The 17,649-nt window shown below is 37.1% G+C and overlaps 1 protein-coding gene across 1 annotated transcript in view; it reads right to left on the reverse strand.

Moving 5' to 3' along the window:
- LOC130558056 (ADAMTS-like protein 4) overlaps window positions 1-7,074 on the reverse strand; it is a 29,145-nt gene extending 22,071 nt beyond the window's left edge. Inside the window, exons 1-2 of the mRNA XM_057340282.1 lie at window positions 6,668-7,074; window positions 3,900-3,969 (exon numbers count right to left, since the gene is read on the reverse strand). Coding sequence (XP_057196265.1) covers window positions 3,900-3,969; window positions 6,668-6,690 — 93 coding nt within the window. The 5' untranslated portion in view covers window positions 6,691-7,074. The remainder of the gene's footprint in view (window positions 1-3,899; window positions 3,970-6,667) is intronic.
- Window positions 7,075-17,649: the final 10,575 nt, after the last annotated feature.

Genomic DNA, 17,649 nt, shown 5'->3' on the forward strand with positions numbered 1-17,649 from the left:
TTACCCTACACCGACTCACAATATTAGGCTTATAATAATGATTTATAATTTGAGCTGTCGGGTGTGATTTTGTGGAAAAATGTCAGTTTGACGTTTTTTGACTTCAATGTGCAATTTTGGCCCGCTTTCACAGACAAGGCTTAGATTAAACCAGAACTATGCCTTATTTGGATTAGGATATTTAAGTTACTTTTATAAGAATGCTTTAGAAATAAACATTACTTGTGTGCATCTTAAGACAAAACAATGGCACTGACATATTTTAATATTATGCTAGTTATATTTTTCAGTTGAGACAGCTCAAACATTCATCCAAGTCTGGGACTAACCTTAAGCCTTGTCTGTGAAACCGGGCCTTAATGTTTTAAACAAAACTGGTGATATAGAGGTAAAAATTACAGATTGCAGCTTTAGTTTATTTCTTTTTTAGTTTATTACACTAAGGCCCGTTTTCACAGACAAGGTTTAAGGCTAGTCCCAGACTAAAATGAATGTGTGACCTGTCTTAACTGAATATAACTTGCCCAAATATCTTAAAATATATCATTGCCATTGTTTTGTCTCAAGATGCACACCAGTAAAGGCTTAGTCCTGGCCTAAGCTAAAACGTGTCTCCGAAACCGGGCCTTAATGTATTACACAGCTATCAGGAACACTTGATTATACTGAGATATTTTTGTATAATGGCCACTAATTCACCATTATTCAGGGCCTCCAATTTTTTCACAAACATAGCTGTAATAGTTTCTCTCAAATCACTCCACAGTCTATTTTATCTTGCGTAACAAAATAATTTAAACTCAGATCAATATTTCACATCCATGTATTTATTTACTTGCTAAATAGCGGTGTAATTAACTAGATAACACATAGTCAGCCAGTTGTTATCGTAAAATAAACCCTTTCAGGTGATATAAGACTGACCACCGTGTCTGGGTTTATTTTATGATAATGATCGGCTGCACATTATCCGTTACACACGCACACATATGATTCTGAATTGATTCCCAGCTGTACCACCAAACCATATCACTGGAATTGGTGACAAAACCATAATCCTAATATCAATGCCAAGCCAGTCCAGGTGCTTCAGATGAAATCTAATAACCTGACCTTATTAAAAAAAACTGCAGACGGATCAATATCAAATTATGTACCACATTTCAGGTCAAATGCTTAAATAAGCAACAGTGTAATTGTCGTGTAAAAGACGAAACTATCCTCCAAACCACACCCAGCAACATGCAAGTCAAAACATATGTCCTGTTCTATAGCGCTCGGCCATAAAGGACATTATGACTCATAATGTAAGTAGCGGTGTGTGCTGGATTCTGTAAAAGTGCGAGCTCCGGGTTCAGCCAGATGCGGTGACATTCTTCAGAGTGCTGGACACAGATTTGATCTAATTCCAGTGATTTATATAACTTCATTTCATCAATCACAGGAGCAAAGAATGTGAGTGTCTGTAGGGTATGCAGAGGTAGGAGGGATGGGACAGACGAACAAAAGGATCCATTCAGTTCACCCCCCAAAAAAAGAGTAAGAAAAAACAGAACGGGGCCTGTAATTCAGCTCTAATCCTGGCCAAATTGCCATCAAGGTCACACCACGCCAATTCTGCGCCTGCACTGAATGTATGTTTGTGTGTGTGTAAAGCACCTTCAATGGATAGATATAGACAGACATACAGATAGATATGCTATTGGAGCTGAAGTAGAGTGAAGTAGCCAGTGCAATCTCTGTACGTGTGTGATTCTCTGCCCGTTACAACATCCAGCATGCAGCGCTGTTGAAAATGTGGTGTATAAAACAACAAACTCGATTCTAGTTTTCGATGGCATTTCTTTCAGAGTATTTCCACATCTTTTGTTGTTCTAACAGTAACAGAGCAGAACAGTTTGCTGTACAAACTACATGCACAAAACACTCCCAGCATGAACCTGCCACTGCAGTGGTCCTCATGCTCAGTCTACGCATGTGTGTGTGTGTGTGTGTGTGTGTGTGTGTGTGTGTGTGTGTGTGTGTTTCCGTCACTTGGAAAGTATAGACCATGTGCAAAAACTGCAAATGTAACTTTTTACACCAACGCCCCACTAAAGACAACCCACATACTGTATTCCCAAAGGAGCACCTCACATTAGAGCAGAGTTGAACAAATGTCAAAACAATGGAAAGATCATCTCCTGCTATAGATGATTTAAAGGGGTCATATGGCGCGAATACGTGTTTTTCTGTGTCTTTGGTGTGTTATAAGTTGCCCATGCATGTATTAGACATGTAAAATTGCAAATATTAAAGTGTCGGAACAAAAGATGCATTCTATCTAAAAACGAATGTCTCGTGTAACCACACCCCCACAAATCTACATCAGTTTGTGTTATGATTTGACTAAGACCGCCCAAATGTATACCCGGTGGGCGTACCTGTCAGCACAATTGCTTTATAACCTGATGTTTCAAATATGTGACCCTGGATCACAAAACCAGTCTTAAGTAGCACGGGAACATTTTTAGTAAAAGACAAAAATACATTGTGTGGGTTAAAATTATCTATTTTTCTTTTATGCCAAAAATCATTAGGATATTAAGTAAAGATCATGTTCCATGAAGATATTTTGTAAATTTCCTACCTTAAATATATAAAAACTTTATTTTTGTGAGTGGATGGTCTGCCACAGTGACCCTGATTAACAACTTCAAAGGCAATTTTCTCATTATTTAGATTTTTTTTGTGCTCTCAGATTCCAGAGTTTTAAACGGTTGTATCTCAGCCAGATATTGTCCTATTTTAACAACTCATATATCTATAGAAAGTTTATTTATTCAGCTTTCAGATTATGTAAAAATCTCAATTTCGAAAAATTGACCCATAAGACTGGTTCTGTTGTCCAGGGTCACATATGGTAAGAGGTGTTACATTTCCGTCACATGCTTGCAGTTTTCAACCAATCACTACGCACTGGTTAACTGGCCAATCATAGCACACCTCGCTTTTCAGAGCGATGAGCTTTGTAAAAAATCTGCGCGTTTCAGAGAGGCGGGGCAAAGAGGAGATACAAACATGCACGGTATGTGGAAAATACAACGTTTTTGAACCTTAAGGGTCCAGTGTGTAATTTTTCGGATGATCCATTGATAGAAATGCAATATAATATACATAGCTATACTTTCAGAGGTGTATAAAGAGCTTACACAGTGAAGCGTCATGTTTTTATTACCTTAGAATGAGCTATTTCTATCTACATACACCGCGGGTCCCTTTGCATGGAAGTCGCCATGTTCTGTCAGCCGTCGTATTGTTTGAAAGGCAGGGGTGGAGTGAGCGGTTGGTTGCAATTCGCAACCTTGCCGCTAGATTTCACTGACTGGACCTTTAAATTGTGTATACACATTGCATTACATCTAAAACAAACTATAATATTCGTTTTAGCCGTGTCATGTGACCCCTTTAATGGTCAGATACAGCACTGACCGTAGAGTCCAACAGAGTTGATCTGCCCTCCATCTGACTCCAGTAAGAAAACTTCCACAAACATACCATGTGTACTTTATCCTTCCACAAACCTACACTTGTGCTTGAAGGTTCATGAACTCTTTGAAATATTTCTATATATGACTGAAAATGCCATCAGATTTCCTAAAGTCCTAAAAGTAGACAAAGATAACCTAACTAAACAAACAAAAACAAAAGTTATACTTTTTCCATTTTTTGGTAAATGTTTCAGTACAATGTTCTTTTGATGACTTTGGGTTAACCTTTACAAGATAACTATGGAAAAGTGTAGTAACTACTTTCTAAATCCTAAAATGAGCAGATATGATCTTTTAATACAAATAATGAAACATAGTCCTGCTGTCAAATATCATTTCGCCATCATCATCATCATCAATATCCCTCACCTGCTTCTCTACTGTATCAGCTGTGGTTGCAGGCAGCACAGTCAACACACAACAGAAAACTGCACACAATCTGTGAGGAAGAGAAGAAACATACATACAGAAAGATGAACAAATATTGTGAAACACTGTAATATTGGACTATTTTAACATTATTGGTATAATGTGAGACTATAATATAACATGATATGATCAGTGTGGTTATTAACAGTCAGATTAGATTAATCTCATGGACGATTAGAAAACTGTGTTAACAAACTGTCAAGCGCCAGTGTTCCCAGCGGCTTCCTGGAATTCCTCCTGTCCGATCATTCCCGCCCTGCTCGACTCCTCGCTGTACACAGATCCTCCTCTGTCTGACTTATCTTCAGATCATTCTCATATCAACCAAATTTCATAACTGAAGACTCCTAACCCATATTAATGTTATGTTTGGGGTTTTCTAATAGCTCTAAAAATACCGAACATTGCATCATATTGGTTTTCTTAGTTGTATAAGAACAAGATTGCTAGTCATTTCAAACAAATCATTTCAAAGGTCCTCCATGAAATGTTATTTGACTTCTGTCTGGAGTTTAAGAGACCACGTGGGCCTTTCAAAACTTCACAAAAACCACAACACAAATGGGCCTTTCACATTTCAAATGGTTTACCCAGAGTCATTTTAACAGAGATAATGTAATCACGGGTCATCTTTCTTTTAGCATGTTTTACATTATTTACAGTCTGGGTTAGCATGTAATCCGCAGTAGTAAGGTTTAAGATTGCACACGGTACTTTGCTAGAGCAGTGTTCACATTTATGTAAATAAAATACTGCATTTATCGTGTTTTAATAACTGCTTGTTCAGTTATTAGTCAGATTCCACTTGTTCAGTCAGATTCCATCAGACTCTGTGCAAACAAATGTGCAAATCTTTGCGCAAATTCATCATTTAAAACCATTGCTGAGTATTTCCTCCATAAAACAGCAGTTTACCAAAAACTGTCTCAAAAACACAGCCTGTTTTCTACGACACAAACATATAACATCTTGACAACACAGTTGACTGAGTGGATCAGGTCATCCAAGCCATAGATACAGTATATATGGATGGCACATAGATTCGGCGCGATCATGTGAGTACAATGATGTATCCAAATGTGACTAAATAATCTCAAAATATTAATAGTTTTTACTCACAAATGTATCGTTTCACTTCATAAAACATGTTAATCCCCTGAAGTAGTGTGTATTACTTTTTTGATGGATATATACGCTTTTTGCTGCTTGAAGAATTACTCCCATTGTGTTCGGTATGTACACCTATAGGATGGCATGAGGTTGAAAAAAAATCATTTTTGTTTGTAAACTATTCCTTTAAAACAGCCTGCATGCTTGTCGCGTGTTGTGCTTGCCGAATCAATGTTATAATGCTCATAAAATACTAAACCTGAAGATTTTATAACACAAAAACAGAGAGTTTAGAAATGTACAATATGTAATCTTGAGTATGAAAAAAAACTGTGAAATACATTTAAAATTCTGTGACTGATGTAGACAGTGTTATGGTTTATTGGTTTGTTTCTGTATTATGGTAAACTTACCCAAACACGAGTCCTTTTCTGTCTGAAAACTGTATACTTTGTTGTAAATCTGAGAAAACATCATCTGTTCAGCTGTCAGCATTGCTTTGATTATTAAAATGACTGTTTTATATAACTTTCACTCGACCGTAAAGGGGTGGCTTGAACCCCATCTAGAACAGAAGAGTGTCAATCTCAATGGAACATGGTGGTTGTTTGTATCAATAATGTTTACCTATCTGATAAGTTTCTATAAGTTTATTATTAGTATTTCAGAATGATGCATGGCAGTTTATGTGCAGCCGCAGACCAGTAATCATAGACATAGGTCAGAGCGGTGCACCACGGAAACCTCAGCACACCATCAGGCCGAAGCTAGCCCCGAAAGACGGGGCCACTCAAGCCGCAGTAATGACCCCCTGCCTCACCCGTCCGCTACACTCTACTGGATAAAGACATCACAAAATCTGTGTCCCTGCTAAACAAATAATGGCTCACCATGCCACTGTTGGCTCTGCAGTGTATAATGAAATGTTTAAAGTATTTATGTGCACTATTCCCTTGTCAAAAATCCTGAAGGAATGTTAGTGAGACATAATTCAATCCAATCCTGAAGGGATCAAATACAAATCCTCAAAGAATCAGATACAAATATACTGGATAAACTGAATGTTGAAAAACAAACAAGATTCCACCGTGTTTTAGAAATGAAGCAAGAACATTTGTTCGCATGAAGAAAGGATTTATGACAGAAATTTCATCCGCATTCCTTTACTATTATTTATTGATTTAAACGTGCTATATGGATGATATTCCCTTATATACACACGCAACAGGCTATAATGTATGGCTACATCTATTTTTCTTTTGTAGCCTACTTGTTTGAATGTATTCACATGCATACCAAAGCATTCGTTTCTTATCTTGCCAAAAAAAATGTTTTTTAACTCTTGTGATAAAGTCTTTGGAACCCGAGGCAGAATGTCACACCCGATCTCAAAAATCTCGTGCCCACAGGCTGTGGCTAAACGCAGGATATGAACCTTAATAGATGCGGTTTTGCGCTCTCTCGTCATAATATACAGTGATGCGCAAAAGCGCAAATGCGTTTAAAACTCGTCTTGTAGATCCCGACTGAAATTCGGGCATGTTAAATGTTATTCGTGTGTGATGTTGAACGCATGTGGTTGTGGATGTGGAATATACCTGCACACAGATCCAGTGCTCATTCTGTCCTCTTGCGCATAAACTCCTTACACACAACCGTTTGCCTTGGGTAAAGCTCTGTTGTGCGTGTAGATAATGAAGAAAGAAACGCGAGACTGAAAGTTTTCTCTTTACTTAACGAACAGTTTGCGGAGTTACTCGAAATTTCCCCCGTTTCCTTCAAGCGCGCTCCCAGTCCTCTCACACACTCCCTCTCTCACAAAAACACACTCCCCTCGAGCTCTAAGAGTGGAGGGAGGGGTGTAGGTTTTTTCTTCACGTTCACCCGACAACTTTTTGTCCCTGTGTAAAGCTGGTGTGTCGCTCGCTGGGCAGCTCGGGGGCCAGAAGGGGCCACACGGACACCCGCGTCTCTCTCTCCCCCATCTCTTATGGCTTCACTTCTGTTCTGTCCCACATTTCTTTACTTCACTCATAGCGCACACCTGTACACCATGTACATGTTATCGAGATGTGTGTGTGCGTGCGTCTGTGTGCGTGTGTGTGTGTGTGTGTGCGTGCGTGCGTGCGTGCGTGTGTGCGTGCGTGCGTCTGATACCTATTTGCTCAACAGATGAGGACAGTTTCACACAGATAACAGATCATTGATAGTGTAATATTATTATGTTTGATTTGGCACCAATGAAAACGAGGTGTGGATGGATTCCATAATACTTACATAGGCTACACATGAACACACTTTTTTGTCAACCCATATTATTATCCAGTGAAAATTTTTCTAGCTTGAAACGTGTGACAACCAGCAGGGCCTTATCAGATTTTTTCAACCAGTGTCAATAAAGAACATTCTCAGCAAACCCAAGATGATTGTGTATATGTTTTATTCAGACATCAAAACGAACAGCTATAAATCAACGTGGTTGTAATGAGAGGGAATGATTGAGCAAGAGATGTTGACATGATTCATGTCGTCTCAGTTGCTCTGAGGTCTTTTTAAATGAGATAGAAATCACGAAATTACACTGGAAAACCAGAAGCGTAACATGTTGGCGTGAAAACGACAGTTTTTGTTTACTGTTGAGGGAGGGGTCGACAGATTATATAAAACAGAAAACAGGGCCTGCAAGCATGTCGAGATACACGACTTAAGACTGATTTGATAAGCATTAACCCAAAATTACCATGAACATGAACAAAGTGAGTGAAAGGAAACTTCATGAGACTGTAGTAATCATACCGGTGTGGCAGAACTTGTGCATTTAACAAGCAAGATAGCAGAGAAATTAGATAAATGTTGGGTGACCGTTATGCTTCATAGCTCGAACTGGATAAGGACATCAAGGACATCAAGGCGCTCGTGTGTGGATGTGTGGTGACATTTCTTGGATGTTGAAATGCTGTTGGTCATAAACTCCTGCTTTATACCCTTTTTTTATGATTAAATCATATCCTCCTGATATAATGACATCAGCAGGTAAAGCAAAAAAAGTACACAAACAAAAGATTCACGATAAGAACAATGAGAAGATAAAGAATTTTTACATATTTTCAGTCAGCCTCATGAACATAAAACAATACAAATAGTGATATGACATTCAGCCAATTGCAGATGAGTGGGTGTTTGCTGTTCTGTTCACTGATTGGCTGTTTAATTCCCATATAATTTAAATAACATCCCACTGCTGATGCTATATTGTTGGCTTTCATTTGGCTTTTTACTGCCCTTTATCTAATTATTTCTCTGCCAAGCAAACTAAACCTCTAAAAATATCAGAATTATTTTTTTAAGCAGAAGGGATAAACAGAGACGTTATAATGGTTGCCATGGCACTTTTAGAGAGGGGTAGTGTAAGACCCTTGGACAAAGATTTATTGATTGAAATGATGTGGACTGTTATGCTGCAACCTGCTTTATCAGTTTACATGTGTTTGTGCTTAAGACTGTGAGTTTGTATTAGTGTGTGTTGGTCAGCGTCGTAATCTTCCTCAGCAACCACACAGCGATACCCCCGTGTGACTCACAAAACAGCCCCTAATTGACCTACCCTATCCTCCAGAGGTCTTCACAGTTTAACTGCTGACATTAACCCTCCATATGTACCAGCAAAATGCAAAACATCTACGTAACACATCACACTTCACAGCTGTGATGTAAACTAATCCACAGTTTAGTTTTAAATGAGGGATGAGTCTTTTGATATGTCCATTCTCATTTTCTCGTTTTAACAACGCTTAAAAAAATCTGTAAAATAAGTGACATTTTCTGTCAGCTGGATTGACAGAAATATACCGTAAAATAATATTATTTTCCTGTAAAATTATAGTATATAAGGATATATACTAAATTGTTTTCCCTGTTTTTCTCGTAAATGTGCTGTCCTTTTCTGTAATTTTACAGTTTTTGACCATATTTCAAAAATAAATAGTAAAAAATAAAATCTTTTTAAAATCGGAAATAAACTGTAAAATAACGGGTTTCGCTCGCTGCAGAGCCAAGGGGTGGAGCAAAGCTCCAGCTCCCCCTCGCTGGACCTAGTGGGCGGAGCTTGAGCTATCCACGCACAGATACAGTCCGAACTCGTACAGTTTGTTCCGTACTGCAAGAAAAGTGTACATTAAAGATAAACTGAACATTGAGACATGTATAAAATCTTTCCATAGACTTATATCGTTGTCTCGACATAAATGCTAATATTTGTTGTTATTTTTGAATCCCTAACATTTGTCATGATTTTTTTTTTAACACATAAGCTAATAAAAATATTTAATGCCCAAACTATGTATGTATTTCTAACAACTGTTGAAACTTAATCCATCTCAGAAAAGGAAATGTTATAATATTTTCTTCTTATTATGAATCCTTTCGTTGTTTTCCTTCATTTCTAATTAGTTTTTGATAAAAGCTTCTACTTTATGATGTAAATTACTACATATAGTAGGCAATGTGAAAGCTTACTATCTGTGCACTCTTTCCTTCTTTTTTCCATCGCATTAACGTGTGGTTTAGATGTGAATTCAAATAATCTGATTCATTCGTGTAGTAAACTTCGGACCCTAACTGTCCATTGTTCTTTATTCTTATATGAATGCACGTACTCCAAAAAGCTTGTAAATATAATAATTTAAATGGAATTATATTACTGTAATAGAGGATAGACTCAGCCTTCACGTGGTAGGCTATGTATTATGCTATTTCAATATATAACCAGTCTAAAAGTAGTATGAAACCAGCCATGTGATTTGCCATTTAATAGGATGAACATGTTAACACATGAGCTCTGAGACTAATAAGCCATCCAATCCACCGACATTTGTGAGTTGTGTCATTTTATAGTCACATATTCCACTGTCCTACAGGTGTTGCTGGATTTATTTGTTTCTATTAACCTTACCTTACTTAGCAAAATGTGCATCTAACATAAAATAAATATTTAATGTACATAAAATATAATAAATATACTATAATAAAAAATATAAATATATTTCAAGAACACAACACTTATTTTCACACAGAATTTTAATGTTATTTTACAAAAACAAAACCCAAACGATATTTACATACATAATATTTACAACATCCCACAATATTTACAAGTCAGGGTTGAAGAAACAAGACACACGGATATTTCTTTGGTCTCGTATTTCCTGTAAGAAAAATTCCATGTCCTCTAGTTTTTGAAACGTGAATAAGAAAGGAGCCCGGATTTCTTCTTCGTCCATGTCACCTTCATACAATGTATTAATAAATAAGTCACACATTGTGATAGCCAGCAAGGCATCATCCTCCTTCATTTTTAAAATCTTTGGGAGTTCAATCTTCCCAGCAAAGTGGCGTTGGTTCTCCTCCACCCACTCACAGGCCAGCTGAATATTTCTCATGACCGCTGAGTCCTTTGTGCAATATAAGAAATTCCAATAATAATGTAATTAATCAAATGCTGCTCATAAACACTTAAACAAGAAAGGTAAATACAGAAACAAAACAATAGACAAGCAATACATAAACATTTCCTCTACATACAGAGAATTTTGGTGTTGGGGTAATCTCAATGACATCCGCCTCAGGTGGAGTGACTTCCATGTCATCTGGATTTGGACGTTTTTCTTGGGCAACTGGCTGTGGGATTTCACTGTGGAAAATGACAAACATTACAATGTTTTAGGTGTGCATTTTTTATTTTTATATACTGCCTGCATACTAGAACTGCACATTATGGAGGATTTAATCAAAAGTATAGTTATCAATATCATATACCTTGTTAAAGGAAAAGCCTGCAACAACCGATAGCACCACCACTTCCTGATTGTAGGTATGTCAGACTGATAAAAGAAAGCAATCTTAATCATTTTTTATTCTTTTAAAAGTGTTCTCATAATCATTTTTGTATATAACCATAAATTGATGCAAACTTACTGCGGCGAAATCAAATGGCTTTGAGAGGGTAACATAGAGTGCATACTGAAATACAAAACAAAAACTATATTAACAAATGCAATGTTTAGCACACACACAACTGTACAGCAACTATAAGACCACTTACCATCAACATGAATACCCCACAATCACTTCCTCCCAGCTGAAGTGGTGCACCCTGTTAATTATAGTTGAATTAAACCATATATTATATACAGAATATAAATGTCAAGTCCAGTGATTGTTTTTTTATATCTTAGTCAAGTCTGTTTGTTTATGGTTTTGTTGAAGAATACAATAAATTTACTAGATTCACCCTCAGTGGGTTATTTGTGACAACTGTGTACTGTATTCTTTAAGTTATAAAACTATACCTCAAAATCTGTCAGTGCAGACATGTTCCAATGGCCGGGAGAAACGTGATTTGCCAATTGTCTGAAGTAATACAACAAAACAAATGATATATTATACAATAATATGTCTTCATGGGCAATCAAATATAAATAAAGACATAACTTATCATATTGCAATAAAAATGTTCGGGCTCAAAGAAGAACTACCCCTCCTTATGTTAGAGCCAGTGGATGGATTTACTATAACTGAATTCTAAGTATACAATGCTGGAAATAATAGCTGGCTAAAACAAAAAAAGTATGATCTCAAACAGATCGGCCATACATTTCATACTGTGTGACACAGTTCAGTTCATGAAGTCACAGTTCAGTTCATGATGTCGAAAGTATTATTCTGTCACTCCTCACACCTGTAAAAAATAAAATTTTGTAGCCAGTTCATTTAAAATTAAATAAAGATTATCACAGGATAAAACAAGCTGGTTAACATAAGAACACAGACATTCGTTTGTGTTAGTATAAACTCAAAACACATGCATGTTATTAGTATGACTGCAGATCATTAGAACTAGAAATGTGCAATCCTCAAAGGAAAACCTGAAAATATGAATGTAGCTCCCTTGTCCAAAGTAATTGGGGTTCATCGAATCAAAAAAGAAAATCTCCCTTGACTTTAGCTTGAGGATCTATAAAAGGACATGACATTAGAAATTAGTAATGCACTTCAGTGTATCCTTCATAGGAACTGGACCAACAGAGAGCCCACAAAGCACACCTGTGCAGTTATGGACTTAACAACCAAAAGTACAAGTACAATATTCATAAGCAGGTCTAATGGAAAACCAAAAAACTATAAGAAAAAGATAACTTTAAAATATACTTGCATGACACCTCAATTCTAAACACTACATTAACATATGGAAACATGTAACTTACGCATAGAATCCAGTGCCCTGACTCCCATGAAGGAAGTAAAATAAAATCCTTGGTTGCAGCATCATCCTGTGTACCACAGTAATGATCATTAATTTCCTGTTTATGATTGTTTATTTCCTGGACCAACAATTCACATAACCACATATTTTAAAGTATACTAACAGGTATAGCTGCCCTAGGATCATTGTCATATGGAGGCAACCATGTCAGCACCACATAACTGTTGACAGCAAACACATCTTTGCCCTAAAAAGATAGAAATATATAGTGCAGTTTGTGGCATTAAACATTTATCATAACCTTTGAGTTACTAAATCGAACAGAAACTAATAATAACTGACCTGTGAAGCTGCAAGTGCAGCTATGAGCTGAAAGCACTGATTAGCAATCTGGTTAAAAAGATATTAAAACAAGTTGTTTTAACATCAATCCTATGTCAAAAGCAATATGATGCCTGGAAATGGACATTTACCATTGCCTCCAACTCATCAAAGGCCAAAGACCAAAAGTCACTTCTCTTTAATGTTTGGGTTGGGCTCAGCTGAAGTAAATGCTCATTTGGATCTTTGGCATTATCCAAGACATAAGCCAGCTGGAAATGGAGACAACATGTATAGGAGAACATGGCTTAAAGAATGATTTATCAACAGCAAATATGCCATTTTTGGCATCAATGCATTGACATGATAGGTGCCGTTTTGGTGTAATTTCAATTACCCTTTGCCTGTGTTTTCGGTTAATATGAACCTGCAAGTTCCTTTGATTTATTGAAATGCCACAGTGTGTACAAGTCACCCTGACTTGTTGCTGGGCACGTAATCTTTGTGATGCTGGTGGGGTTGGTACTGTTGATGCTGCTTCTGATGCTTGGGATGGTGGTGGTACCGGTGGTGGTACCGGTGATGGTTGTGCTGCTGTTGAAGCTGGAGATGGTGGTGGTACTAGTGATGCTGTAGTGATACAGTAGTGGTAGTGCTGCTGATGCTTGGGATGGTGGGGGATGGCGGTGCTGCTGTTAATGCTGGGGATGGAGGAGGTGCTGCTGATGCTAGGGATGGTGGTGGTTCTGTTGTTGGCAATGGACGCTGTCTGGATGTCATACTTCTACAGGTTTTAAGATGTTTAATAAAACCATCCCGTCTGATCACAATTGAATTGCAGTAGCAGCAGTGAAAGTGTGGTGTTGGTCTGCAGTTTAGTCCACACTTGATGATGATAAAATCTAAAATTTAGAAAGAATACATTAGCACAATTGTTTTGTTTACAACTTGATATATATTGATTGATTATATAGTGCATTGCCTAGGAATAGGGTTTTGGTGAAATGCCTTGCTCAAGAGCACAACAAAATCTAAAAGAGCCTCAAGAGTATTTATTTATATAATTATTCAATAATTTTACAATGATTTAAACTAATATCATATAATGTATATGTGTAAAGTCTATAACAACACTGTATTGCAGAAGTACTTGAACAACTGATATTCTGACTTTTCAAATGTTTCATCTTAAATAAACAATATGTTTTTAGTTCCAGGGTGAATGACTATGACAAGCTATGATATACTTTTTGACACAGTATAATTAAATCATGCACACACATACCTTCTTGTTGAACTGCATTTACCATACATGATTTTGTAGCTCGTGTAAATGGTTAAAAGCCGATTTACAGTAGGCACAATGGTATTTTGTGCAACACACTTTGCATCTATCAGTAGATAGCAGGGGGTCCTGTCCTCCCGCAAGTATTGTAGGATGCATCTGCGCATGTTAAACAAACATAAATACAATTTATAAGTCAAATCTATGATTCGAAATACATGATCCTTACACATGCTAAAACGTAGCATGGGGGATGGGAGTAGATGCTACCACTAAATGAGTCATCACTTGTCGAAAGCTGACTTACGATCAATATGTCAGGATTTGAAAATAACAACAACATTAGCATTTATTTAGAAAGTGAGACAGCGATTTAAGTCTATGGAAAATTGTTATACATGTCTCAAAGTTCAGTTTATCTGTAATGTACACTCTTCTTACCGTGCGATACAAACTTTACGAGTTCTGACGACTATCTGCGCGTGGATAGCTCAAGCCCCGCCCACTAGATCCAGCGAGGGGGAGCTGGAGCTTTGCTCCACCCCTTGGCTCTGCAGCGAGTACCACTTGTTTTTCTTGTAAGTTTGCGTTTTTTTTACGGTTTTTGACAGTAAAATTCTTTTCCGCATTTTACTTGTAAAATCTGTAAAATTATGCTTTTTTTACAGTGAATATAAAAGTCATTATAAGAATATGGCATTGCTTGAGTCATTTCATTTGGTCTTTAAAAACCTGGTGTGTATTGTGGTTGGAAATTTCATCCATTTTATCATGTACATGTACATCCCAGTTGAAGCATATGCAAAACACATAAATGTAAATACAAAACAGTAAAAGCACACCTCGCTTCTCTAAGGCACAATTTAAAATATCATCTGAATTCATAGAACAAAAAGTGCAGATGAAGTTACTCTCTCTTATATTACCTCAAGCTTTGGGGATAACACTAATACAAGTTGTTCAAAACCTTTATATGACTCTTTACTTTGTGGAACACAGCTATTTTGAGAAACATCTACATACTGTACAATGGAAGTCAAAGGGGCCCAATCATGTTTGGTTACCAGCAATCTTCAAAATATCTTTTTTGTGTTCTGCATACAGAAGAAAGTCATACAGGTTTGGAGAGTAAGTAAATTATGAAAGAATTCTCATTTGGGGGTAAACAATCGCTTCAAGGGATCGAAAGAAATAAAGGTAAGTATTAACGAGTAAAAAAAAAGAAAAAACTAGAATATAAAACTTTGCAATAAAATATGAAAAAATCAGCAAACAGAAAAAAGAGCGGAAGATGGTGAAAAGAGAAAGACTGAGACTGGAACGATTTCTTAGGGTGAGATTGAGTCAATATTTGCCTCATTCCAGCGATATTATAGCCTTCTAGATCAAAGAAGAGACTGAGTACTCTTATGTGTGTGTGAGAAGGACGGAGAGAAGGACGGAAAGAAAGAAGGAAACTGCCAGTCTACCAATTTATCTTTATGGCAAGAAGCAAAAGGGGCCCACTGAGGGGACACTCGCAGGCTTCAAGGGTCACTGGGGCCAGGAAGAAAGGGTGACTCGGAATGGATGCTAATTGGCTGACAATACCATCCAATGATGTTATTCCAATTATGAGCACAAAAAGAGGTTCACCTATGCTATTCAGCTGCACATGGATACATAATCACAACAAACATGGACAGAACAGTCTGACTGCAGTAGATGTGACCCAAGGCAGCTGAAATCCAGAGAGAATTCTTGATAGTGTGATAGTTTTAAAGGTATAGTTTAACAGTTCAAAAACTGGTAATAACCCAAACCAGTTATGCTTATGTTTATACAGAGCCGCAGAAAAAATTAAGACGCCATTCCAAATTTTCATTTAATAAGCATTTCTAGATGAATTGTGGTCATTCCAGTCCAGTGTCTGTTGAATTTCAACAAAATAAAGTCATTAACAGAAATGTGAAAGACTGACAGCATGACAAGACACGTCACAAAAATCGAGGTTATTATATTAAAAATCGGTTTTGAACATTTCCTAAACACATGTACAAATATTATATATATCTGTTATATTGCTTAAAAGTTTTGCTTGACCTTTTCTTTGCGGTATTTGAGGTCTGAAAAAATACAGGGCATCTCTTCTGATATTTTGACCTCTTTCTCCAGTTTTCATTTTCTGTAAATAAATGCAAATAGAAACAATATTTGTAATTTGGGAGAAATATTGCTAGTAGCTAGTAAAATAATTGTAATAATTTTTTTTCTGTGGCTGTATATTAGGCTATATGTATTTTTAACACAATAAATTGCAGTACAACCTGTATCATCTGTAAATATAGCAAACCTGTATCATCTTTCTTCTACATTACATTTACATGCATTTGGCAGAAGCTTTTATCCAAAGCGACTTACATCGCTATAATTACATCACATTATATTATACAATTGTTTCTAAGTATGTGGAATCCCTGGGATCAAACCCATGACCTTAGTGTTGCTAGCGCCATGCTCTAACCACTGAGCTGCAGGAAAGCTGTACAAAAAAGAAGATATTTTGCAGAACGTTGGTTACTAAACAACATTGTTTTCAATTGACTTCCATTATATGGACACAAAACAAATGAGACATTTCTCTAAATATATTATTTTGGGTTTTACATAAGAAAGAGTCATATACAGGTGTTGAATGACATGAGAGGGAATACATGATGACAGAATCTTCTTTTCAAAATGAGTTCTTACTCTCTCAATCTCACATACTGTATATGTTGCTGCCTTATCTTAAACTACTTTAAAAAAAATTACATAAATCTACACTCCATGCACAATAATGTCAAAACAAAAAACATATTTGTGACTTAGAACTTAGTAAATTTATTCCAACTAAAATAAGTACATTGCATAAGTATTCATACCCTTAACTCAGTAGTTGGTTAAAGCACCTTTACAGACTCAAATCTTTTTGGGTATGATGTGACAAGCTTTACACAGCCATTCTTCTCCTCAGATCCTCTCAAACTCTGTCAGGTTGGATGGAGATCATCAGTAGACAGACATTTTCAGGTTTATGCAGAGATGTTCAGTTGAGTTCAAGCCCAAGCACTAGCTGGACCACTCAAGGACATAGACAGAGTTGTCCATAAACCACTCTTGCATTGTTTTAGCTGTGTGCTTAGGTGTCATGGCTGGCATGGCAGAAGAACCCAAGTGCAGGCAGGCGGTGGGTAAGGGGTAACACAAAAGACTTTAATAAACCAACAAAACAAAAACCCACAATGGGGTGCAACACGGACTGGACTAATTGTAAAAAAAAAAGCAAAACAAAGACTTCCCTCAAGGGGGAAAAAACAACAAAGACAGAATAACTAAACTTACACGAGGTACACAGGACTGAGGAACAAGGCATAAAGGTAACATCCAAAACAAGACAAGGTTTACTTTGTTAGGCAAAACCGCACACGACTGTCAAGACAGGACCAGATACAAGTACATACAATCACCAAGCACAGGACAATGAAACATGAGGGCATTTTATAGGGAAGACAAACGAGGGATGATAACACAGGGCAGGTGAGGGTAATGAAACATGGCAGGGAAGCAATACAGGAAACGAGAGGGGCGGGGGCCAATGAAAATCATCAGGGAACTGAGGTTACATCCGTAACCAAGACGTTCTCCGTTGCGCATTGCCGCATAGCCACTGAGCCTTGCGCACTGGCTTTTTA

Source organism: Triplophysa rosa, linkage group LG8 (genome assembly GCF_024868665.1).
Source record: "Triplophysa rosa linkage group LG8, Trosa_1v2, whole genome shotgun sequence".
Lineage (NCBI taxonomy): Eukaryota > Metazoa > Chordata > Actinopteri > Cypriniformes > Nemacheilidae > Triplophysa > Triplophysa rosa.